Source organism: Corvus moneduloides, chromosome 2 (assembly GCF_009650955.1).
Source record: "Corvus moneduloides isolate bCorMon1 chromosome 2, bCorMon1.pri, whole genome shotgun sequence".
Classification (NCBI taxonomy): Eukaryota; Metazoa; Chordata; class Aves; order Passeriformes; family Corvidae; genus Corvus; species Corvus moneduloides.
Genome location: NC_045477.1, coordinates 36,812,858 through 36,840,482, shown reverse-complemented (window position 1 = coordinate 36,840,482; position 27,625 = coordinate 36,812,858). Strand labels below are relative to the sequence as shown.

The window sequence follows — 27,625 nt, the reverse complement described above, 5'->3', positions numbered from 1 at the left end:
GCTATAAAAAAATCTGCATAAATAACGTTTCCTCCAGAGCATGTATTTATAAAGGTATTTTTTTTAAGTTGAAGTTTTGTGTTGTTTAGAAACTGTGTTTTACTGTTGCACTTTGTAAGTGCTGAGTTGTGGAATGAGCTGTACTGTCACGACAGAAATAGATTTCAAGTATAGTAGGTATCTCTAAGGCAAAAAATGTTCCTTGACTAAGATATTGGTGCTCAGCAGTCAGCTAATTCCCAGCTCCACTAGGGAGTTGCTATGTTACCTTCAAAAGGATTTCCAGCTCAGTATGGAGCACCCAGGCTGCTTGACTTTGGCGTTGTGTCTGCTCCTCTTCCCTGGCTGTCTGGGGAGCCTGGGTTGGGCAGTGTAGCTAATAGGCAGTCTGGGTCACTCAGTGATGTCTTGCCAGGTCAGTCGTACAAAATGCAGTTCAAATATGGTCCTCAGAATCTCTCCTCCTTTTTTTGAAACAAAACAAGTGATGCCTTTTCCTTCCAACCTTTTAAGGTTCCTGGGACAAGAACTGGGTTTTGCTCTCTTTCTTCATTGGCTGATATATGGGTATACCTACCTAAATTATGCAAGATGTGTGATTGTAGTGTAAATAAGGGAGATCTAGCTAGAAATAAATCCTTCCACGTCAATTTTGATGTAGTAGTCGGGACAATTTAAAGACACAAGAAAGCAGCTAACATTGCAGCAGGAAAAGGAGTTGGTTATGCTGGAATCAGGGAGGGAGAATGATTTTGAACTGGTAAGCACACAGCTAGAGAAAAGAGAAGGAGCTTTTTAGAATGCAAAGCTAGGTTAGGAGAGAAAGCGGAGCATACACAGACTTTCTTTAAAGAAAGGAGGACTATTCTGCAGGTCCAGAGTAACTGGAGGTTCATTGCAGACCTGTGAAATGATTTGTTGAATTCCTTATTTTTCCCCATCTGCTTAAATAAGCTAAAGTCCTGCAAAAGAAAATGTTGAAAGGAAGGATGATCACTGTTTATTCACCTGCCTTGGAAAATGAAGAGTCCATTCGCCTTTCTGTAAAGGCTTTTCTATTTCCCTTAAATAAATATAAACAGCAAAGGGTTTATATATAGTTTTCAGCTTTCTGGGTTTTTGCTAGTTTTCAGGGGTTTTCAGTAGCTCTGTAAATAATGGCTCTAATTAGTCTTTCAGATGACTGATCAAGAGGGAAGGAAACGATGGTGAAAAAACAGGAGAATTAACTCTGCGAGGCCTAATGGACTGAGAATCATGGAAGTTCAATCTGGTCAAAAAGCTTGTCTCTATCAGCAAAATATGTATGTTTCAGGGGAATTCCAAGGCTGATGATGTAATCATTTTGGAACCTTTTGATCATCAGCATTAACTCATCATCTTTTTTTTCCTCCCCTTTTAATCTGATGGAGGATATTTGTAGCACTGACTCTTCAAGAGGAGAGAAGTGATAGCTCCTTAACTTCAAGAACTTTGGCCATTAATAAGCCACAGGTCAAACTAAAATATCAGACATTTCATTTTTATGACATCTTGTTGCTCATCATAGTTTTATAGTCCTTAACTGGCAAGGACTTCTTCTTAAATGCCTTTTATTTTTACAAGGCACTGTGGAACTACTTATGACAGCATTTCCAAATTTACAGAGCTTGAAAACAAGTTAGATTAGTGGATCTCAAATCCTATTAAATATCACCAGCAGTTTTAAGAAAGCTGACTTCTTTTTAAATTTATTTTGTTTTAATTATTGCAAGTTGTTATTCATGACATGAAAGGTGTTCAGACCACTGTGCATTTTGCATAAATAAGCAGATTTTTTAGTTTGAAATTGGAGGACTTACAAATGTTCTTGTGGTGAAAGGTGGAACTGATATTTGTTTCTCAGTGAATGCAGAAGAGATAATTACAGAAACATGACTACAAAATATCCAAATGTAGAAGAGTGCCACTATTGATAGACCATTTGGTAGGCAGCTTGGCTGGCTGCTGACCTGCAATTTCTGTACCTTATAACTGGTTAAGCTATTCTGTTCTCCCATTCTCTGGTTGCTTCCTCATCACATTTCTATTTATTCTTATTAACTTCATTTCTAAAAAAATCCGTAAAACTGGTATTAAAAAAATCCTTATCCTTTAAAAGCCAATTGCCATCAGTTTAATGGTGTTCTTAATTGAGTTGATTGCATGCAATTCAACCTTTTTTTATTAGAGTTTCAGAAAATGGTCACAAGGCGCTGGGTAAACGGTGGTTGGGATAAACAAACCAGTAATGTCTCAGACTGCAGTTATATACTGCAGTGACCTCATAAGTTCATACCTGTCAAACTCTGAAGGAGCAGGGATTTGATTTTTGAAGATCCTTGGAATTCAGCAGAGTGAAATCACAGTGAAAGTGGAGTGACTTTGCTGTTATTTTCTGTAAGGTATTTTGTAAAAAGAAGGAGCAGGAAAAGACGATCACAAGACCTGACTTTTAAAGTCAAACCTTACACGACTGCAGTGTGTGACTTTTGGCATAATTTTTGAAGTGCTAAAGCAATAAGAGCTTCAGGGACGTGACAGCTTTAAAAAACAAGGCCAGTGCTCCTTGTGCCACAGTGTGTTTCTGTCTACAGAATGTGAATAATAATGTGTTTTAACTCACAGGGACCTTCTATACAAATTATTTTTCTTTTCTTTGAGAAGCCCCAGATATTAAAATATTGCAAAAATTTCCTTTGTCTCTCTTTCCCCTTCTGCAATAGTGTATCCTGGAAGAAGCAAACTTGACTGTGTAATCAGTTTGAGTGACCTTCAGACCGTATGCCCGTTCTTGCTCTCATTTTTCTGACACTACTGTCAACACACCATACTGAGCACAACCCCATTCTGTTTGAGAACAAATATGGCATTAATCTAAATATTTTAAAGGGAAAATTTCTCTTGAAATGCAACCTTCTGTCCTTGTAGATTAACTGGCTTGCCATAACGGGTGTTACCATAAAGATGGTAAGGGCATTTATAACTGAGATTCCAGCGGCTGACTTGTGAATATGTTATGCTGGGAGGGGGAGGAGGAGCAAAAGATAGAATAGAGATAAGAAAAATTAGATAAAAAGCAGGGAAGAAAGGTGTGTATATATATATATATATATATATATATATAGAACAGGTTAAATCCATGAAGATTTCAATGGCAAACTTCTTCTTTATAGTCTGCAACCTTCCTCATTTAGGAGGACAGGGCATAAGATTGTGTTATTTCAACCAGCCCCCAGTCATCACAGGTAACTAACTATGCTACATGTTTAGCTAAACATGGATGGTCTCAATGAGACTGCCTAAATTTAACTGAGGACTTCTCACTGATAAAGGACTTGGAAGGAACTGTACACTCAAAATGAAAGCCAGGATGAAGTTGAAGCACTCATCGTATTGAAAACATAACTTTGAGCATAAGATGTGACTAAACAACCCTTCTTGGTGTCTCTGAGAACTTTGTCCTGTGAGCAAACTTACGGGAGCATCAGTGAGACAGGCTGCAGTGTCACACTCAGTGGAGCAGCAAAACAAACAGTGGTATAGCTGATCTCAGAACAATGTGAACAATCCTTTAGCTAGTGCAGACTTAAACTCATGCAAATAGCATGAACAGAATGAGGAAAAGAGAAGATAATCACCAGTTTTCAGAAGTAAACCACCTTGGCCAACACTTAGACAGCACTTAGACAAAAGCATCACAGGAAAAAAGATTAAATTTTGGAAGACGCCTCTCTAAAATTACCCAAGTAATGAAAAGACTGTGACTTGTTTTAGTTCTATTGATCAACTACTGATTGCAAATGAAAATAATGTAAAAATGCTCTAATTATTGGTTTCATTAGTTCTCAAGTCTTTCATTTGTTGTTGTAGCGTGAATTAGAACAAGGTCTTAGGTTTCTGAAGAAATTCTCCCCCATTTGGGAAGCTATCATTGTGACTTTGTTCTTGCAAATTGAAAAGCCTTCTCTTGTAAAGCATTAATCTTCTCATATTTACTTTTGTAAGAGCACCAAAAGTACCTGTGCTGTCAGTAGCTGCCAAGGCTCTGGTCACCTCCCTCATCACCTTGCTGGATAGTCCTTAAAGGCAATAGTGTCATTTGTACTAGAGTGACTTTGGTAGTACGCACACATATGTGTAATAGGTGAACATCACAGAGCTGAAAAGTGACATGTGTACACAATGGTCCTGTGGGACAAATTAGTCCTAAAGATTTCTGCATGCCATTGCTCTTAAGAGGATTTACAGGACATGGAGGTTAAATGTGCTGGGAGAAGTTGTAGGATAGATTTGAGATGAGGTGCAATATTACCTTATAGTGTGTTTCTATGGTGTCCTGGTTTCAGCTGGAATAGAGTCAGTTTTCTTACTAATAGCTGGTATAGTGCTGTGTTTTGGATTTAGGATGAGTGTAATGTTGATAACACACTGATGTTTTAGTTGCTGCCAAGTCGTCTTTATGCTAAGACTAGGACTTTTCATCTTTACATGCCCTGCCAGCAAGAAGGCTGTAAGATATAAGGTGTTGGGAGGGGATACAGCTGGGACAGCTGACCCCAACTGGTCATAAGGATATTCTACACCATATGGAATCAGTACATAAACTAAGGAAAGGTCACTAAACTACCACAGCTGGTCAGGAGCCAGTGCTCAGGAACTAGCTGGGCATTGATTGGCAAGTGTGAGCTGATTGCATTGTGCATCACTTGTTTCGTATATTCTAACTATTTTTATAATGATTATCATTTCTTCCCTTGTCTGTCCTAATAAACTGTCTTTGCCTCAACCCATGAGTTTTGTTGCTTTTACTCCTCTGATTCTCTCCCCCATCCCACTGTGGGGGGAGTGAGCGAGCAGCTGTGTAGGGCTTGGTTGCTGGCTGAGGTTAAACCACGCCACATGGAAAAATGAGTAAAGTTGTATGGTGAAAAGAAAATACATCTGTCTGGGAAATTTGCCATAGTGTGGGGGGAAAAAAAAGTTGACTTTAACTAAAACAAGATCTAGTAGGAAAACTGTTCAGGCCAATTTCAGATGCCATAACTTGGCTGCTTTTGCTCCAGTGCTGGCCAGCCCTGTCACATTACTATTCAAAATGTTTTCAAGATCACTGCTTGCTGAATTGAGTCCTGGAGTGCAGCCAGGTGGCCTCGATCAATGTGGAAGGGCAGCAGCACAAGAAAAAGTCATGGAGTAGGAGATAGAGATGGAATATGTCTCTCTGCCTGGGTGATATCCATCTCAGACAGAACAGTGAGGCGGGACATATCTGCACACTCACTGAGATGTGTTTTGTCTCTCCCAGAGAGTCACAGACCCTTACCAACGTCTGAGAAACCAGCTTCACTCACCTACCTGTAATGTGGTGTTGTGCAGCACTGAACTGAGTAAGAGCATGTCTCTCCACATTTTATATCACTGTCACACCTGATTACAGGCCCTCAAAAGTAAATCAGCCATGCCAGCACAAAGACAGATCCTTAATCATGGTGTCTCGCACTGTGTTCTAGACATCAAAATCCTCAAGTCATGGAAAGAAGGCCTGTCACTGTGTTTGCCATTGTAAACTTCCTCTCATTCCTCCACCACGCACACAGAAAGGCTGTTGTTCAAATGAAGGCTTTTGTAGAGGATGCCTGGAAATGCAACAGTAGCTTCAGTTGTGTGAGGAGATTACTGAGGTGGAGGTGGAAGTTAATGTGCTAGCTCTGAAACATAAGGGGATCTTTTGCATCGGTGAAAGCTTTCTGAAGCCTTTCAGTTCTTGTCCAGTGGCTTTTGAAGATGGTAATGTATCATCTTTAAGGATGATAGGGCATGTGTATGTACAGTCTACTGCCATGTACCAGAAGACTGAAAGAAAAGCAAGCTTCTTCATCTTTCTAAAAATTCAGGAAGAGATCAAGAAGTAGCCATAATGGCAAGCTTTTTCTCAAGACAGTGAGCAGGCTGTTTCCTGAAAGGTGCTCATTGGATTTAACTTTCATCTTTACAGCATTGCATTTATTGCATTTATTTTTGTTGGCCACATCTGTTCTTTGTTCTAATTAGGTACAGGAAGGTTAAGTTACATTTTGAAGATGTGGTAAGAAGTTTGCAGGTATGAATTATTTTTTTCAGAATTGAATCTGAAGAGGTGTAGAAATAAAGGAACAAAGATAAGCCCTTCTTTCTTCACTGGCAGATCCTGGTCTCTTATCCAAGATATTTGCAATACGTCTTAGCCAGCTGAGGAAAGACTAGAGGTGTGAGACAGCTGACCTCTTTCTGAATTTACTGTGCTTTTTTCAAGGTCTTACAACTTTATGAAGCATGGTTTTGGGTGGGTTTCTTTCCACTTTAGAGGCTACATAGCAGAACCGTATCCAAATTAATGGAGTTTAGTTATGATGACATAGCATTACATAAAACTAAATGGTTTTCTGTCCTGTAATTTCCTTATCCATAAACTTGTTGTTAGAGGATATTTTAATATACATAAGAATCTAAGAGGAGGAGGACTACTCTTACCCTCAGGTTCAGTTGCCAGAATGAAAAACTTTCATGGAAGAGAGTTAGAGAAATCCATGGTACAGCTGCCACACACAACACAGGCTACAAAACTTTGGTGTAGCAAAAGAAGGATAATAACTGTAGCTGAAGACTTTCAGCCACAGTTATAAGGTATTGAAGGAAGGGTAGGAGATGGAAAGGGCATCCCCTGTGTCCTAAATTCTGTGCCAGTGTAGAACAGATTAAGCTTGCAGATGATGGAAGGAAAGAAGGAAACAGAGCATGTCCCATGCTGTGGAGAGCTACAGGATGTACTAAAGGAATTTGATCTGGGTGAGAAATCCTATTCTATCCCTGAATCTGGGTATTATGTGAATTTTGAGGAGGTTTCCGTCTTTCACTACTGAGAAATCAGGCCTGATAGAAGGTCCTACAGATCCCACTTGACTTACTGCATCCAACTACCTCTAGAGAAAGGCATAAGAGAAAGGCAGCTATGCAAAGCACAACCATCCCTTCATTTGGTGGTCAGTGAAATTAAGTTACAAAAGCTTTACCTCCTGCAGATAATCCTATCATGCAATTTTTAAAATAGATGACAATAGATGACAGTGACAAAAAAGCAGTCCAGTCTTCCAACCATCCTTGCAAACATCAAGTCAGTTACCAAAGGATTTGTACTGCAGTTTAATTTAGATGAATTAATTAATCTATGTTTGTTTAGACTACTGTGATCCTTGAATTCTTAGGGGCTCCTCCTTTCTGTTTAGGTTACACTGTTCAAGGCAGGGAGTGTTTATGGCTGTCTCTGCATGATACCCAGAAGACCTCTGTGCGGACCTCAGAAACTTATAGACACTACTAGAATTCAGTATTGGATGAAAAAAAAGACATTTTAAAATATTAAAAGTTTTTTACAGGAAACAGTGATTTTTAGGCCCTATATGCTTAGCTTTGTCCTCTGCTAAATATTGCTGGAGAAGAGAATTCACTGATATTACTGCTTGCTAACTTGTGGCCTGAATTTATAATGCAGAGTCACAGTCTGGGTTTGTTTTTTTTCTTTTTTTCTTTTTTTTTTTCTTTGTCCTGACAGAAAGATTTCGGGATTTACTGCTTCTACATTCTAATCAAGATACAGAGATTCTGCCCATCTTTCAGCAGAGGCGCTATCCCAAGTAAGTAAGATTGTCTTCTTGGGAGAAATAAAATCTTTATCTATTTGCAGCAAGGGAGAGTAAAGCATTTATAGCCCTGTAAATGCTTTTGGTGCGAAGTCCTTAGGCAGAGCTGTCAGGGAGCCACACTTGCACTGATCTCTGCAGTCTTTGGAGTGGTGTTGGGGAGAAGCAGACACGTTTTGCAAGCACGCCCAGCTGTCAGTGGGGGAGGTGGTGGTGGTGGAGCACAGATGTTGAGTTGCCTTGATCAGTGTTTGATGGAGCTTTGTTTCACTGTTGACACAGGTAGATGTTTAGTCAGGCTAATCCCCATTCTTGTCTTCTGGGATTCCATCATTTATGGTGACAGATTCCCTTGAATTTTCACAGGCTTTCCTGTGAAAGCCTGCAAACACTAGGAAACATTTTTTTCCTGCCTTTTTTAGGGGTATATGTTTGCCTATATCCCTAAAGGGATCAAAAGAGTAGTATTGAGTGTTTAGGAGGTCTTGAATGTATTGTGTACCCTGGTCCATACCTCTTCTTTTTCCAAGTGACATACCTGAGTGAAACAATAAAAGCTCTTTGCTATATATTGACTAGAAGAAACAGTGACTTTCATCTAAGTCTTGAACAGAGGCAGTGAAGGGGAAAGAAGAGGAAATAGTCCTCACATTAACCCTGACCAGAATGAGCAATGAAGGAATGCTAGTGCAGGGTGGACAGAGGGAGGAGAAGGAAGAAAGGATGTATGAAGACAGTCCCCCAATGATGATGGAAACAAGCAAAGTTATTTATTTTAGTTACTATTCTTAGGAGGTTTCTGAAATAGGTAAGAAGCCAGTGGAGCTAGGTGTTAAATCTCTTAAAATCTGATAATAAAATTTAGTTTTAAGAGCAGACAATTAGAGAGGCTGAGTGCTGAAAGCCTGTCACCTCCTCATGGTGAATACTTGAAAATAAAAGCACTCAAGGATGAAATCCTGATTCTGAAAATGGTGAAGTTTTGCTTTGACTTCAAGGGTGACACAGTTTTATCCCCCTAAATTTCTTGTTTGTATTGTCCATTGTCACTGTATTAGTGGAATACTGTGGAGGTACAATATATGAAATAGTGCAAGGCACCTTTTGCAGATGGATTGGTCTGCTTGTTTCAATAGAACTTCCATGAATTATTACTTTTCTCCTCATCCTTTGGAACCCTGGCAGTACTATGCTTTGCTTGGCTTAGATTATTTCATTTTTGATATGGACGCTGTCAGACTGGTCTGAGAAACCAGTTCATTGTCCTTCCTCAAAGAACAGACTTATCTCTATATAAATCATTCCTAAGATGTTTGACTTTCCATTTCATTACATTCAATTTATTGCTAGCATTCTTGGCAAAAAGTCTACTAACAATTTTACGCAATGTCAGATTCATGGGCGAATGGGTTGTCTGTTGTCTTCTGACAGTGGATGTGTTCAGCTCTTCAAAGACCATAGAGCAAATAGCTTGTATGGAGTTCTGCTGCTGTTTGAAGTTATAGCGGCCTTGCACCACGGAAAGGACATACGCTTTCAGCCACATTACTTGGCAAGATTGACTGATTCCTCTAACATACAAAAATCAGCCAAATTTTGGCACCTAACCAAAAAGAAGTTTTCATATGTTCTTGAAACCAATAGATTCTTGTTTATAGGATCACTAATTGGTGCAAATTTGCTTGCTTGTTACAGAAATTTATCGTATATTACAGCTTATTTAGAAACTGATTGAACACTATTGACATGTCCGAATTTCCCCAGGGGTTGTCTTTGAGCAAAGTGCTTGTGTTCAGCAAAGAAGAAAACCTGTTCATAATATATTTTGTCTTATTCCCATGTCATTTTTTCACCTTTCCTATTCTCATTTTCACTGAAGAGTCAGCAGAAATTAAGGTAATGAAGAGACAGATCTCATAAATCAGTGTCCCTTCACTGACTTCAGCTGAGCAGTGGCTAGTTGTACTACATAAGGATCTGAGCAGGAAGGTCATCTTAATGAGATGTTGTCATAGGGCACAAACTGGAGCATGTAATGATTAAAGAAATCCTAAGAATATTGAAGGTTAAAAATAGAAGAGAATTTTTAGTAATGACTTAGCTGAATAGCTTGACTAAGCAGGGCTTAGTAGGTAGAATGGATAAAATTTTTCCCATATTTGAGAGAAATCTGTCCAAAGGAAGGAGATTGGATAGGAGGATGTTCAGCACTACTCAGGATATTCAGAATCATTGCAATAAATATTAAAGGCTAAATGGGCAAACTATAATCCATCAACTTTTAGAAGAAATAGAAACCTTGGTGTTCTTGCCTGAATTATATTCTTGTACATTTATTACATTAAGACCTGAACTCTTTCCCAGGGAATAGCAGGATAATTTTGGCTGCATGTTGTTCTCAGAGAAGATGTCCATGCACTGGAACGTCTGGAAGAAGTTTTCTAGAATATGCATGGGCATTTTCCTGGATTTTCTGGGGTAAATGTGCCAAAGAAACATGCTTTGTCCTCCTAGTTGATGGAGAAATGTGGGATCTTTTTATTGTCCTTGTGTTTGCCGGAGTTTATTCTGATCACCTTGACAAGCACGGGAGACTTAGAGGGGCCTGAGCTTACAAAGATCAAGCCTTATAAAGCCACACAGCACATCACCTTGACTTCTTAACGTACCACTGTGTGCCCACAAGTCTCACGGCATCATGAGCACCAGTTCTCACCATGGCCCATGGGCTAGGATGCAGTGCTCTGCCAGCACATGGGTGCAGCACCCACCCAGTCAGCCCAGCCTGCAGCATTTGTCCTCTCACTTTTCTTCACAGGGCTGCAGAGCAGAAGGAGCTTGGCTCTATCTTATGCTTCAGTCCCATGCCTAGAGTGGAGTTTTTAATGGAGCACACTGCACTGCATGTAGTTCAGGTTATAGAACTAGCAAGAGCAGTCTAATTCAGGCAAGTCTTTTTGATACCTCAAGTGACTGATGTGGTTCAGAAATCAGATGTTACTAAACCCCCCTTAGCAACCGCATCCAGAAGCTGACCTGTCCACAAAGAGAAATATTTTGAGGGGAAAACCTGTCTCCTTGCTGACATGAGGCCATTACCGTGTCCACAAGGATTTGCATTCCTGAAACTAAGAATAAACCTGCAGCTGTGGGCAACCAAATGGGTTGGGGTGCATGCCGAGAGTAGCTGCCCAGGAAAACCCTCTGCACGCAAAACACATGACAGACTTATCTGCAGCTTGGTCCTGCTCTCCCTCACTCCACAAGCATGCTGAAGTCACTGAGGGGAGTTATGCCAACACAATCAGGTCTATCAGCAAACCAAACTTTTTGCAATGATCTTATCCCAACTCCTTATTTTTACAATGGGCATTAGGGCTGCTGTATCTCATAAAAAGCCATTTAGGGTTTCACATTTAGCACATTTCTGCAGGAGCTTTTCTCATGTTGGTATCAAGGTCATGCTTTCCTTGGTTGCCCACTTTGTTGATGACATTCCTACATGTTTTTTTCACAGTTTCACTCGTAAAATTCAAGAACTGGTAGAGTGCAGCAACGGCTACACAGGATTGCTCCTGAAGAAGGCACTGTGCTCATTAATTTGGCTGTGGAGTCCAGCATGTGATCGGGTGGCTGGTGGTAGCAGGGGCTTAGGTTTCTCCATCCCCTCTCTGTGGTCTTTCCCTGCTGACTCCACTCTGCTCCTGACTGCCTGTGCTGTATGCACAAGGGAAGGATATGCAATTGCCTTGAAGAGCTGGGGAGAAGTGCCTCTTGTAGCTGGGCTTGGTAGTGTCAAAAGGATTAAACAAACGCAAAAGAACAGAATGATAAGGGAAGTGATAAAAGAAGTATGAGAGTGAGAAATTAGGTTGATGGGTGAATGAGGCAGGAGAGAGAGTGACACGGCACGAAACAGCACTTGAGAGGGATGTGCCAGAAATGCTACTGGCATTACAGGTTTTTAGCAGTTTTCTTCTGTCTACAAGTGACTTGACAGTTCAGCTGTACTTTACATTTTCAAGTTATTGCTGAAATCCTCACATAAATATGTGGAGTTTTTGAGCGGGATTATTTGCTTCTTTTTTTTCCCCTTCAGAAATATTTGAGTCTTCACTCTTCTGTGGGTTTGGTAGAAAACTTTTTGGATGATTCACAGATTTTAAGAACAGAAGGAGCGGTTATGTTCTAGCTAATTTGAGTCCCTTCTTAACATAAGCTATAGAGCATTACTGATAATCCCTGCAGCAAGTTTCTCGTTCAGCCAGAGCAGGAATTTAGAATCAAATTGAGATGTTAAAAACTGGAAAACTCACCAGCCTTAGGTCAGCTTGTTTCAGTTGTCAATTACTTCACCCGTGATAATTTTTTTAACTTCAATGTCCAGTTTCTTCCATCTCACTGTACCATTTTCTGCTGAACAAGAAAGTCCTGTACTATCTGAAGTGACACCTCCATACAAAAGGTTGGAGGTCAGTGTAAAACTTGCCCTTCTCTTGAACAAAATAATGAATAATTTCTTGCAGGGTAGGGCTTGCTAAAAAGGTCTCTTTCTCAAAAATTTTAAAACCTTCCCGAAGCTTTTCTATTTATTATTTAAATAAAACAAAACAAAACAAAAAAGGCAGAAATGAAGAAAAACAAAGAAAATATTTTGGTAATGTGCACATAGAGAAATAAAAGCACTTCTTTGTAGTCAAACAGGGAGACAATCTAAACTGATAAATTTGACTTTATAAAAAATAAATCTTATTATTAAAGTGGAAAGACAAAGAATTTTGGCGAAAAAAATGAACTTAGAACCCAGCAGGTATAATGAAAGAATATTCCAAATACATTTACTTTCCATCAGTCATAAAGTTACAAACCATTCTTTGGCATGTATTCGTAGTAAATTAAGGTAGTCTTCTTGTATATGCACAAAAATGCTGGTAATTTTCACGTCACAAAAAATCCCAGAAAATACAGGATCCTGAGATATATATATGTGTATCTTCAAATAGATATTTATGAAGGTCATCTTTGAAAAGCTGATGCTAAATGGTGTTACTCAATTCTCATCATGGAGAAGTCTAGACAAATAGGTGACAGAAAGTTAGTGCCCTCCCTAAACCATTGTGTATTCTGGTTCCCAATTGCTATTCATTTTAATGATAATGGATCTGTAATGGATCTGTGGCAATTTCCTACAGCTTGAGATCTGAGCCAAGAAACAGATAAAATTTCATAAATAATACCTCAGGAATAAAACTTGTGTCTTATTTGCAGCTGTCTTGAGAACATTTTTCTTTTTAGCAGAAAATAATTTGTGTCTAACTGAAGAAAGTAGTGAGTTGTGGCTTCTGGAAGTAATGATGCTCAGTCAGTGCATCCAGTGAGATTCCCTTGAATCACAGATTGAAGCATGCACAAGAGCAGTTAGCAGGATCATGGCCTAGAAACCCAATTCAGTTTGCATTAGAAACAAAGGCAACATCTTCCCTGATGTTCAGCGAGGGGAAAAATTGTGACCTGTGTGTTCATCGCCGAGTCTTCATTGCAAAGGCAAAGAGATTTTTAATTTTAAAACGACGTGGAGAACTTCTAAGGAGTGATTTTTTTAAAAGGCTTCCTGTGAAGTGCTTTACAAAAGATGTCCTCTTGTTACAGAGGAAAAACTGAGGCATGGGGCTCTGATGTGAGTTACCAGCATCATCCAGGAACAATTCTCCTTGGGCTGAGACCAGAAATAGAAATCAGGTCTTCCACAGTCCTTTCAGTTGTGTGCAGCTCTCTCATCTGAAATAACATCTATCCTGTTTTCCACTGCAAAAACACGTGGCCTGCCCATATTGCTGAAATCAGATGGGAAAGTGCCAAGTAAAGGAGCCTTTCAGAAGTGCCCACACAAACACTTTAAATGCTTTGTGTAGCATTGTACATGAAGCATGAAAATTACTGGTTTTGAAATGCTCCAAGATTTATTTCAAAATTCAGGCTAGAAGCAAACTGTCTCATCATCAGTCTGAGTCCTCAGAAACCTGAGTTTCAGAGAATTTTGATGACTTGATTAAAAAAGAGACCTGCTTAAGGAATCTGGAATGACCTTTAAAAGAAATTCAAACTGTTTATAGAGAAGAATGTTTGTAGGGGATTGTGGATTTGTATCTTTTTTTTCATTCTCCTTTCTTTTTTAAATTTTTTTTTTTAATGTGACTTTTTGCAGTGATAACACCTTGTTCTGTAGAGTTTACAAACCAGTGCAAGGCTGAGCTCCAATACAATAAAACTCCAATTCTAAGTAAAGTGCATTTTTCTGTCATTAAGGGTTTTTACCAAATGGAAGGAACAACAGTAGCAATGGGGTACCTGGTAGCTGCTCATTAAAAAGAGCAATCATGTTATAGGAGTAAAAATGCAAGGATTGGATCTAAATTTTGTTGAAACCATAATGAAAACAGGAAGAAAGAGGACAGGAATTCATACTGTGCATTACATCTTCGAGGTTGGATTCTACAAAGAGCTCATATGGACACATGCAGATAATATCAAACTGGACTAAGTCAGTATCTTGAAATATTAGGACTACATATTAAACTAATATATGGGTCATAAATTCCTTGAGACATAGGCTATATTTGTTTAGAGTACCAGTACAGTACTCCACTAACTTGCAAAATAAAGACATTTTTGTTCTCTTTCCAAAAGCCTCAAGTTCATGTAACAACAGCACAGAGTGAACCAGTCCCCTTAAAGTCACGGGGAATTTTGCTGTTAATTTCAATGGGGCTCAGACCTGATATCTAAGGCACAAGTACAAATCTTTCTAGGTAGAAAGATGTGGTGGAAACAAAACAAAGGTAAGAGACTTGTGCAGCAACATACATGCAAAATTGAAGCTCCATGTGTATACATATTCTCTTTTAAGTACCAAGCATTCTAGAATGCTACTTGAATTTGTCTGCTTATCATAGCATAGTTGTGGCTTATTAGCAGGCATGAACTGTTTTATGCAAAACATTGTGATAATCCCAGTTGAACATGGGAAATGGCTGACTGAGAATAAAAGATGATTAAACCTTTCACAAATTTTGGGAGATGAAATCATTGCTTTGTTCAAAGTGAATGGGGTAAGACATATTATTAGAGCTGTTTTTTGTTTGGCTATCTGGGAGTATGAGCATGATTCTTGATAAAGCTTTCCAATTTGATTGATACATACCTGTCTACTACTGAGCAGCATCATGAGACTGTGGGGAATTATCTGCCACCAGATGTCTTGAGGGATGTTTCTTTAAAACAACTCAAACAGAAGTTGTAGTAGTTAGATGCTGAAATTATTAGTGAGGGTCTTTGATTCATTATGTAAGAGAGTTAAAATGATCCCTTCCACCCTTATATCCAATTTTATCATAGTTTTAAAAATAATGGCTTATATTAGCTTAAGAAAAGTAGTTTCACAATTACCATAGTTACAGAAATCCAAGCACCAGGCTCTGGAAAAGAAGAGAAACAACTGCTAAGGAGTTTTGGTTGTTGACAGTAGTAATTTCCTGCTGGATGCAGTCCTGTGCAACCTACTCCAGGTGAACCTGTGTGAGCAGGGGTGGTTGGACTAGATGACCTCCAGAGGTCCCTTCCAACTCCAACCATTCTGTTATTCTGTGGTCCCATGTGACTCTGTGGATAAAAGTTCATTCACTCCTATACGCCTACCTGCATATTAGTAATTTTATTTTTGGCCCCATTTGGTGAGGGACCCCAGAGGCTGTTTTCTTTCATAGAAACTGTTAAAGGAGGCAGCATCTTTGATTGGTGTTTTGTTAGTAAGTCATGGTGAAAAAGGGAGAAAAGAAAGATTCCAGTTATAATAAAGGGCAAAATGGACAATGTTATGTCCCTAAACATTTGAAGGAAAAAAAAAACCTGCCTGCCATGTCATCCTTTGTGTTTCATTTAAGACATAAGCCATAAAGGTACTTCCTGGTCTTTAACAATGGTAGAAATTTATCAACACTCATTGCAGTTTTGGCTATTTGCCAAATAGAAGGTTTGACGATGCAGATAAACTGTCAGATAAGCATTTCATGTGTACCACAAGTTTCTCTTCATGCTTTAATACTGCAAAGGAGAGGGAAGCACAGCCATTCAAGACAAAGGAGACTGTTACAGTGTTCTAGTTTTGCATAAAATAGGGAAGTATGGTTTGTTCTTTTCAGGACATGAGCCTGCATTTCAATTTTAGCAACCTTTTGGTGCGTGGCACTGGTGGAGTGGTTCAGTTCCGAGTGCCAGGCTCTTTAACGTGTATGTGAGGGAGACACTTCACATTTCTTTTTCATGAAACATGTTGGCCTTTAAACTCTTGGTGATAATCAGGGGCAGCAACAGGCCCATGTTGATCTAACAGCCACTCCGTGTGTCTTCAGAGAAATATATAGGAGATCTGGGCTGTGGAATGCCGAGAAGACCACCCTGAACTGAGCATCCCCAGATAAACACTTACATCACCCTCATTGCATGGAGGAAGCTGTCTTAGCATCTGGGCTAGAGCTTAGCTCAGACATATGAAGTGGTAAAAATTGGCAGTGGTGGAAAAGCTGTGTCATCCTATAGTATGTTACTGTAGATGTTAATTATCCTCAGTTGTGAGGACAGGAGTTGGCTGCTAGTTGATAGTGCCCAGTGGGCCAAGCCTGGCCCCAAGGAAACTTCTTCTACGACCTTGTCAAGTGGTTTGCAAGAATCAAAGTGCAAGTGCTTTTGAATGGCCAGACAGCTGGCAGCTGGAAAACATTGTTAGCAGCTGCAGGACTGCAACAGCCCATGGTATTAGCTGCCAAATCCTTTCTGATTGTTGCCTAATCAGCTGGCTGAGGCTGTTCACAAACAGAATTGGAGACTAAAGTAGATAAGTCCCAACACAAAAGCAGTTTAAATAGAAGACGTATACTGATTTGTTGGATGGTGAAGATAAATTTGGTGATAGTCAAAGTTTCTGGTCGTTGTTTTTTAACAGAAGAATCTTGTGGGTTACAGGTTTGCAGAAGATTATTAGTCTAAGCATGTGCATCTAAAGTGAGGCAACTTGGGTGTCAAGTGAGGTGATTAGCGATGCGTTTCTGTCGTATCAAGAACGTGGTGACATTTTTTCTTCCCTTAAAGCAATGAGAGAAGGTGTCTTATAGGCAACAACCAGAAAGAAAAGATACGAAAATCACTTGCTTTAGAGCCTAATAACTTTCATATAACACTTTGCTTTATGACTTAATTATCCATTGCTGTCAAGGTATCTTTATAAAACAAGGTTTAAACTAAATTTGTGTGGGGTTGAAAGTCATGTAGAATCAAACTCTCATTTAAAACCAAACATTTAAAATTTTCTCATTCCCCTGGGAGCTTGTATAAGGCAAAATTGCTGCCTACTCGAAAAACCCACACAGCAGCAGGGTCAGTCCTCTTACCCCAAGTCCGCTTGACCAGTATGGAAATTATAACCTTTACTACAACCTCCAGAGTTACCAGTGCAAGTGATCGCTGTATCCTCTCTGGTTTCAAAAAATACTCAAAAATGTCTTATGAAAGTAAAATGCCTGGAGTTTCCAAGGTCTTGTTTTCCCCTGCACGGTGCATCATGATGTTACCTAAGGATATTAGAGCTTTGTATTTCCATTTACTGTATACTATGTCTTCAAAATTAAAATAGGTTTTCTAGGTACATTAGTGTTGGTGATTTCTAATATTCTTAAGGTTTAATTACTTCCGCTTTTACACAAATTACCTTAACAGATTGAATATTTTTATTATATTGAATCAATTCTGAAAGTCTTACAGTCGATTAAATTATTCTTTTATTTTCATGGATAACTGAAGTTTCCTAAACAGTATGTGAAATGCAGGCATGCATTTCCAGTGATTTCTCCAAAATAGAGGTATTTGCATCCCTTCTCAAAAGACTTTTGAAAGCTATTTGTACTTTATTTTTTTGTGCCTTACTTCTTACGTTGTTAGGAACAACACAGCAGTGGAAGTGGCTGTTGACAATTTCTCCATCACATGGTACTCTTTTACCAGAGCAAGCAAAGAAATGGTGGCAGAACTGAGCCATCCATTTCCTTGTACTTCAGCTTGGATAAGGTAAATCATGTAGATGTAATGTTATCTTGTGAAGGGGTCCCAAACCTGATGTTCTGGCCATTTGGGCACTGTGAAGATGAAACTCTGTGATCTTAATAATACACCGAGAGTATCTCCTGCCACTGCAGTTTTCAAGGGAAACATCTCTAGGATTTCAGCTCGTCACTCCATGAGTAAGAGTTTGAAGCGCGTTGGAGAGATCCCACTCACTTTGCTCAATTCTAGGAAACTGGCACTTCACTCAGTTTGGTGTAAGGTGAAATCTGGAGTTGTGAACTGAACTCAGGCTTTCCATAATTTTTTAGTATAAGTTGCAAGAAATACTAGAAAGTACCAAAATCTATTTATTAGGATGATGCACTGAGCAATTCAGTGTCTGTGGCAGTGTCACGGAGTGGGAAGGGCAGGGGCTGCTGTCCTCAATGATCGCACCTGGTCTGTAACCACAACCACTGTAATAGTCATTGGTTACATATTCCAATTATGCCAGAGTGAAGTGCTGTGCTGCTTTCCATCCAGAAAGAGCAGACTTTCTGTGAAGGGCAGTTGTTACGTGCCAGCCTCTCTGTCAGCCCTGTTTTGTTTCAAGGAGACATGAAATTCTGCTTCAACTCACATATGTCAGACATGATGCTGAACTGAAGCAAAAGGGAAAAACTCTAAAATAAGTTTGTTTTCTGAAAAAGAAGGAAGGAAGGGAGGAAGGGAGGGAGGGAGGGAAGAAGATGTAACTTTCTATTTTGTGCACAATCCATACATTACATGGAGAAAGATTCCTTAATTCAAAAGAGCAGGTTTACCTTGCGGGATCAGCAGAGCGAAATCTAATGAGCTTGTTCAGTGGCACAGGCTGTAATGAAAGCCTTTGGGCACTGCTCTTCTGTGACAGGCGAGCGATGTTGGTATTGATGAACAACCTGATCTCCTTCTGTTTTCTGCTAGGGAGGAGGTTTGAAGGAATGTCTTGTTCATTCGTTGTGAATTGCTGTGTCCTGAGGAGCAAGCAGGCTGAGTTCAGCATCTCCAAGTCTTCTTTCACACATGGTTCCATTAACACTTGAACATCTTAATTCCAAGCTTTGAGTGCAGCATAAGGGTTGTCCCTGGAGCTCAGCGCCCACTTCCCTCTTTTCAGAGTGAGCACAAGCTGAGATGGGGAATGTTCCTGGCTTTCACTGCTCCATCTGTATTAGTGCTTTGCTCTTAGTGAGAGCATATTTAGTGTGTATCTGTATACATTTTGCCTTTATGTTGTTAGATGGCAGTAACTGGCTGTGTAGTGGTTGATGGTTAACTTTTCTTTTTATTGATGCATGTTTGCACTACAGTTAAGGAATCCACTGCAAAGAATCCATGCAAACAGGAGCTATCAAAATTTGATCTCTCTCTCTCAAGTAATTTGATAGCAAAATAGAGCAGGTTGGCTGCAAGCAGCTCTTAAGTGCACCACTGGAACGTAAATCCATTTATCTCTGCATTGGCTATGCCAGCTGTTTGTGGTCAGAGGCACCCCCCTCACTGAATTAACTTTGTTTTTAGTTATTTGGCCCTGCACTCAGATTCTGGCACCAGTGAATAGCATCTGCACCATGTGGAAATGTTTGGCAATTACGAGCCAATTAAATTTAGCTTGTTCCCTTGTTCGGTCCTTCTTATGATGTCCAGTGAGAAGACTCATGACTGAAATATTTAGCATGTAAAAAAACAAAAGTGTCTCAATTTTACTAAGGCTGGGATCTGTTTGTCTCTGTACTGAAGGGTCCTTGGAGAATGAAATTTCAAGGGACATCGCACCATTAAAACTTCTTCACAGAAAAATATATATCAAAAGTAATTCTAAATCATGTATGGTTTTATTCTCATTGGGCCACTGGTGTTAACCGCCCCTGTGCATTCAAGTATTTGAACGCTGTCATCTAAGGTTAACCAAATTGATGAAATAGTATTAACAAGGAAACAACAAGGATGATGGCTTTATCCACAGTCATCTTTACCCTTTCTTTAATTTGCTTGTCTTGGCAAGGCTTCTCCAATGAGATATGAGGCTATTGCTTACCCTTTTTTAAACTGTCAGATCAGATCTGCAGATAAAAGCCATCAGTTGGACAGATGGAAACCATAAAACAACAAATATCTAGAAACACTCCTTTGTGTAATGTTGTACTCCTTTCCTTTTACTTGCTCATTAAGGATTGTGATCCATTTATTGATGAGGTTTATGGCCACCATTACAGGATATTTATGGGCCTCACAAACTTTTAATGAAGTCATTTTTGCAATGCTTGTCTCTGTCTGAGAAATACAACTATTTCTAACAGGTAGATACTGTCACACAGTGTCAAACTGACTTGCTCAGGTTCTCCTAAGAAAGGTATGACACAGACTGGGTTGATCCCAGCACAGCACCCAAGCTGATGCATTCCTCCTTTCTCTTTTTGCTCTTTGTAAAGTTCCTACACCAAGGGGGAAGTATCTTTTGATTAGGGATCTTCATGCACTTTCACAGTAGTTGTAGTAGAAGTAAGGTTAGAAACGCTCAGTGGTGGTTTAGCGAATGGTTGATGAATGCAGCCATTAGGAAAAACATTAATGCAGTTTTCAGAATCTCAGAGAGGAACAAGAAAACAGAAAGTATTCACCTGTCTGTCCACTTTTACCTTTACAATTTGTTTAAATTACAGCTGTTAAGGGAATCCGTAAACAGGGGCAAAGTAAGTGGCATGTGGAATGCCTAAATCATTGATCACAGCTGGTGGATAAAGAGTGAGGTCTTCAAAAAATGAGGCTTAGTAGATACACAGGATCTAGAGGGCTGGAATTTCATCCACTGTGTACTGCCCATGCCCTGGTGTCTTTACTTGAAGACAGAGGCACCATAGCAGGATAAATGGCAAAAAGCTGTTCTACTAAAGCTAATCTACTTTTATAGTGAATTTCTGCCTGATAATACACCTGTTACTCCTGCAGAACTGAATTCTGATATAATGTAATTTGGTGACATTTTTGCCATTTGCTTTGTACTAGAATGAGATTTTTTTTTCTATAGAGAATTCAGCAAAGTATTATCTAAATAAGAGTATAGCACAGTGTATTAAATAAGGAAGAAAAAGTCAATGTTGACAGGTGGGAAGCAGCAAATAGTTCTTAAGCAGAGAGTTTTAAAATTAGTGAGGTATCAAATAGGGAGCAATTCATCTTGGGATGTGTTCTTTCAATATATCAAATAATGAATGATAAGGAGGGAGATATAAAAACCAAGTTAATTAAATCCTTGGATGATATTGGACCAGGGAGGATAGTGTATGTCAGAGCGGATGGAATGAAATTTCTGAATCATCTGGCAAATTTTAGGGGATGGATTGGAAGAAAAGGAAGATGAGTTGGAATAGGCAGAAATGTCAGACAATTCATCAAAAGAGAAATTGTTGAATAAGAAAGACTGACATCAGGTAGGAAAAGTGTTAGGATCATACCTTATAACAGCCATTTGTCTATGTGTATTAGAGTATGAAACCTGTTGGAATCATAGAATCATTGAGGTTGGAACAAAACCTCCAAGATTACCGAGTCCAACCTGTGACTGAACATCACTAAGTCAACTAAACCATTGCAGTAAGTGCCTTGTACAGTCATTTTGTTAGCACTTCTAGGGGTGGTGACTCCACCACTTCCCTGGGTAGCCCATTCCAATGCTTAACCACCCTTTCAGTAAAAAAATTCTTCCTCATGTCCAACCTGAACCTCCCCTGGCACATCTTTTGAGTCTATGTCCTTTTGTTCTGTCAGTGGTTGCCTGGGACAAGAGTCTGGCTACAGCCTCCTTTCAGGCAGTTGAAGAGAGTGATAAGGTCCCCTTGAGGCTCTTTTTCTCCAGGCAAAACAACCCCAGCTCCCTCAGCCACTCTTCATATGACTTACTCTCCAGACCCTTCATCAGCTTCACTGCTCTTGCCTGTCTGGACTCACCCCAGCAGCTCAATGTCTTTCTTGAAATGAGGGACCAAAAACTGAACACAGGATTTGAGATGCAGCCTCAAGTAAACTTGAGCATTAAGCTAATTAAACTTAAACTAAGCATCCCTTACCTTGTGGAGGGGAGTTCTGAGAATGTGTTGCTTTCTGGTTTTACCAAAACAAAGAGCATTAACTGAGGATGTAAACAACATTCTGGAAGTGACAGTGGGTAAGCACGACAGAGATGGGATTAAAAGTGTGGACTTCTCCTCTGACTGATCAAAACTGTCCTTTTAGGTTAGACGTGAGGCACAGTCATGGGATCTGCATTTCACAATGATGATGAACGTGATGGGGATCAGCTTTACTGGGTGGATGCACAGGACACTGATTTTGTGCAAGAAATCTCACATGTCATGATTTGTTCTGTAGACTGACAAGACCAGTCACACACAGTGGTGTTTCTCTGTATATATGTAGAGCAACTTCAGGAGTCCTGGTCAATAGGAGCTGGTATTGAACCTAAAGCAGAGGCTCTTTTGGCTTAGGCCCTGACTCTGTGCCAGATGTATTCATTCTGCTGTGATGCCCAGCCTCTGTTATGTTCAGAGCCATATAGTCACCTTGCCTTGCAGCAGTGTCTCGCACCCAGTGGGTTGTAGACCTCTGGATATTTATGAAAAGTGAGGGTGGGAAGGGTTAGGAAAAGAATTAGGTATTTGCAGTAATTAAACACTAGTCCCCTATCTTTCTGTCTCTCACCAAGTCACTCATATGTTTTGTTTGGGATCACCTGTTCTCTGTAAGCTTCTTATATATAACTCATAGAGAAATGCTAAGAAGTAAGACTCTGTTAATATGAGCACATAGAAAGGTAAGAGCTTGAAGGAATTTAAAAATTCAAGGGATAAAAATTTCTTTATTTTGAATAACCCAAGGTGTCTGTACAGAGGCATCTTTGTATGGCTAGAAAGGTAATAGCAATGACACTGCTACCTATGAATAATAATATCATTATACAGGGCCTTGGCAGGACTGAAACTGGAACACTGCATACAATAATAGGCCATTCACTCTGAAAAATAGAACTGGAAATAAGAAGTTGGAGCATATTCAGAGAAAAACAAAGAAGAGGTCAAGATAGTCAGGACTGCATTGAGCTCATCTATGATGTAATGCAGTATATTTTCTGGTAGATGATAAGCTTCTGCCAGTGAATCTATATGCAGACTCATCTACAGGTTTCTGTTGACTTCAGAAATTCCTTCTCCAAGTTGGGTGATCTCATCCTTAATCTGCCATTTTACTGTGTATGGTTCACTCTACTGTTCAGCAGGTGTTCTTTCTTTACATTTTGGCCTTGCCAGTTTTCTGTATCCCCTTCCAGATAAGAGATTCTCTGCCTAAGGAAATGAGCTTGTCTGACTATCACTGAACATCTGGAAGCCATCTGAAGCTGTGTTATCACTATCTTGCAGACTTCTCTCTTCGACTGTCAGAGGAATATTTAGAGAATTTCTTTCTAGGCTTTCTGGCAGCTAAATTCAAGCAAAGATACTTTACAGACCCCAAGCCAGTAATTACTTGCTACATTAAGCTGCCCCGAAGGAAACTTACTCCTACAGGCACATTCACTGGCCTGGATAGGATGAAGTGAAGCTTCATGTGAACATGAAGTGAAGCTTCATGTGAACATGAAGTGAAGCTCGTGGAGAACATCTTTCCCTAAAGGAAATGTAGCTGAGAGAGACATTCTTTTAAAAAGAGAGTTTTCTAGATAAAAGATGGGCTTGTGACTGGACAAAGTCACTTTGTTTACCCAATGTAAGCCCTAAGACAGAAAAGAGTCAGTGGTGAGACATGGCAAATTTTTCAAGGGGCTTTATTACATTTTAGGTAGCATATTTGTGTTCAGGTTTACCAGGTATTGAGGTAAACCTCAATAAAACTCCCATTTTATTGCAGGAGTAACTACTTCATTACAATTGCAGAATTTGCTGTGAGATTTGTCTTTCTTTTTTCTTCATATTCTCTTAATTTTGAATTCTTCACCTCTACTTAATCCAGTCCAAAGAGCCTGAGCAGACTGACTTTGGAGAGAACTGTGATATGCCTGTCCTTGTCTTCAGATTGATCTGCTGCCAGCTGTATCTGCCAGCACTTCAGTCAGCTGCTTCTCTCATCCCCTTTTGTTTCTGCAGATACCTAGCTAGGATTTTAAATCCTGTACTTTGTCATCCTTGGGATTTGTCAGCAGAAGCCAACTTTTCTTTTCCCAGCTCTAAGGTATACTGGAGCTTGACTGGGAAAGCCTACTGGCAGTGTGGATGTTTAACTAGAGTGGTCTTCTTTTTCCCCCAGCCTACTGTATCCGAAGAAGTATTTTACCCTTTGCTATAATGTATCTCCTGAGTATATTTGTTACTGCAAAGGAGCTGCCAGGGGTGGGAAACTCATGTACGTACTATCAGGCTTTCCTGAGTCCTAAACTCCCAAGTAGTTCTCCCATTCTTATTTCAATTGAAAATACCCAAACCCTGGCTGAGGGAACCACATTAGACTTCCAGTGCTGGTTAATATGTAATATTTAGAGATGTGGAAAACTTGAAACCCCTTTGGAAATCTGAAATGTGGTTGCATCAGTGTGGAAAGGGGTTGGAGGTCTTTGGTAGTCTTGATCCACCCCCCACAGTCCATTCCTGCCTCTTGACCTCACTCCTGCACTTGTGCTGTACTGTGTCATGCTCTTCTCCAGGAGCCAGAACAAGGATGTTTATCACAGGAAAGTGCTGCTCTACATCTCTATGGCCCCTTCTCCAGCCACATCCTGTTCTTTCTCACAGTTGCAGTGTCTTACTGCAAACAATGCTTGCCTGTTACTACCAACAATCCTTGTTTGGCTCCACAGCTATCCATCCAGCTGTTGCTGTCTGAGACATGAATATTAGCCACCTTGCCTTCCAGGCTTCTACAGAAACTGATGCTGCAGGTATTTCCAGTGGTGTGGAGACATGTCCTGTCAGTGAGTATCATTTACCAAGCGAGGAAGAGGGCTAATATTGGCACTACTTCTGTGCCATCTGTTAGATGGCATCACCTCTCTGAGATGACCACCAAAGGCAGCGGTATAGGCAACAGAAAGCTTCCTGTAAATATTGAAAGAGACCAAAGATCAAATATGGAAGTGGATTACTCTAAAGCAGAAATACAGTTTGCAGTGAGATAAGCAGATAACTACTGTGTCAGTGAATGGGTTGTGGAGAAACATGGCCAGCACATTCAACCTCATTGTGGTTGCTGGTCTGCCGCATTTTATCACTTAATGATGTAACAAATAAATTTTCAAAGGCAAGCTTCAGTAGGTGGTGCAGTCATTGCCAATGCTCTTCTTTTTATTTTTCTTGATTACCTCAGGCAAAATTGGTAGGACACAATTTTATAGGGAGGCAAAGCACTTCACAAAATAGAAATTGCAATTGCTAAGGAAAAAGGTGTACAACTGGATTTCTTGTTATAATAAAGTGAAATTCTGTGTTCTTTAATCAAAGGAATACATTTTGAGAACATTTTGTAAAAATGACCTTAAAAAGGTTGCCACAGAAAAGAATGCAACATTAATTAAGAATATTGACCCAAAAATTTGGTACGGAACGTACACGTACTTTCAGAGAACGAGGTTGCCTCAGTTTATAAATTATATTTGGTTATAGTTCTCATAGTGGTTTTACACTTTTTAATGGAGTAAGTGAATGGTCTAAATTGTTGCTTCTCTCCTGTAATAGTCAGCAATGAGTAGTCAGAAATATGGGTTCTCCATAAGTACTTCAGGCAATGTTTAGATAATTTTATTCAGTTCTAAGGAAAACTAACTTGGTCTGAGAGGTTGCTTTCAGATTGCTGTGGGAGTCATGAACAAGGAATAGCCGTGTTTACAAGGCTGTCCATCCGAGTTGCAAGTCTGTTCTCTGTTGCCATCAGTGGTAGTTTGATCTCCATGCTTTGTTGAACTTCTCATTCATAGTCAGGAGGTTCTTTTCCTCCTTTTTCCTCCTGCTCACTCCTCTGTTACAAGTCCAGCTCCCAAAAGGCAGTTGTACAACTTCTGCTGCTGTAGTGTTCCAGCCTACTCCAGTGGAATCTTCTCAAACCTTCACCGTGTGTCATGGAAAACCACATATCTCAGTTTGTGATTTACAGGAGGAGCATTATCCATGAAAATACAGGTGCCTGTTCAGCTGCTCCACTGTCTTACCCTTATCATCATGCCTTCAACATGTTTCCTCTTGCTAAGGATGTTGCAGAGCTGGAAATTCTTCTTTTGTTATCTCTGGGCCCTTGAGAGTATAATAAGCTGAAAAAAAAGTGGTTTTGTTTTGTTTTTCCCAGTCACAGAGAAATAAATGGAACTGAGATGTACTAAAACCGATGGTTCTTACAGGATTTTAATACTAATAATGATTTGGCATGTTTCTATGAGAAGAAAATTTGGTGCTAATTGATTCTATAGTTTTTTGAGCCATCCACGTTGTTAAAATCAGATGTTTCACTAGCTGTTCAAGGAATCAACTTCTGTAGAAAAGAGAAGGAACCTTCTGCAAGCTCTAGTATGTACTGTAAGAATATGTTTGAAGTTGAAAGGAAAAAATGTGAAAAGTCAATCAGAAATTTAACTCAAGCAGTTTAAAAAGATCAGGAGAGGGTGGCTAATGAAACCTGAATTAGAATCATAACCCTTTGCAATCTTGCACAAAACAGTATATAAATTTGATTGGACCCACTGGGTTTTGCAAGCTTATTTGTCTAAGGGGCTGCTGATTTCTTTAATGGAAACATCATTTTTCACAGTGTCAGGAGAACACATGGGAATCTTTGATCACGCATGCCAGATGTCACATTTTGTGACACTTTTAAACCTTGGAAAGCTGTTGTAGTTTTGGAAATCCGTAAAAAACAAGGATGGCATGCTTTGTTCACTAGTGGTTCTTTTTCTAAGAGGCTGTTGGTACTGAAATGCTGTCAATGATCACAACCCCTCTGGAAAAACAGTGTTGGAGTGTACACATCTAAATTGAGGCTGAAATAATGACATGAGGTATTGTACGTTGACTTCAAAAAAGGAAGTGGCTGTCTTGATTTTTGCTGCAGAAAACATTTTAAAATCTTTGATAGTAGTAAATACAGCTTCTTTAAAACATAAAAATCTTGTAATTTGTTGTAGCTAGGCTTTTACTGAAAAATGTGTATTGAGCCTGGAACTCCAAAATGTTCTAGAGCAGTGCAGTAGTCAGTTTTGCTTTCTGCAGGCCTACCATATGAAAGATTGTCTCTGATACAAGTTTGGGATTTGGATGGTTACCAGCAGTCCTTCTCTGATCTCTGTTATGCTGGTGCCCTGAAGAGTGGTGCATCAGGAAGCTGTTCTGATAGACAGAGCCACACAGCAGAGGGACAAACTAACTTAAACTGGAGAAACAGCAGACAACTGATGGTTATAATCAGACAGCAAAATTCAGGGAAACAGTACTGATCCAGAATATGACTGAGCTACAGTGAGCACATCAGGAGCCTGTTTTTTCAGATATCAGAGAAAAGAGGAGTCTTAAGAAGGAATTTGAAGGGAGATAATGAAATAGCTCTGCAGATGTTTACAGAGATTCCCTCCCAGGCATGAAGGGAAATGTGGGAGGAACATGGAGGCACTTGTTTGAATATTTGTCATGTGGGGGTGGAAGCTGATACTGTGGGTTATCAGAGAGAGGTGATTGCATCTCTCTGGTGCAGCCAAGTTAGAGCACCAGAAGAACATAAAGAAACTGCTTCAGCCATCAGACAGTCGGTTCCTTGGAGTTCTCAGGCTG

At 39.7% G+C, this 27,625-nt stretch overlaps 1 protein-coding gene across 2 annotated transcripts in view; it reads left to right on the top strand.

Annotated features, from left to right (window-relative positions):
* NOX4 (NADPH oxidase 4) overlaps positions 1-27,625 on the top strand; it is a 113,688-nt gene that overhangs the window by 58,573 nt on the left and 27,490 nt on the right. For both annotated transcript variants that reach the window (XM_032099126.1, XM_032099127.1), the window contains one exon: positions 7,610-7,691. In XM_032099126.1, the coding sequence (XP_031955017.1) occupies positions 7,610-7,691 (82 nt within the window). The remainder of the gene's footprint in view (positions 1-7,609; positions 7,692-27,625) is intronic.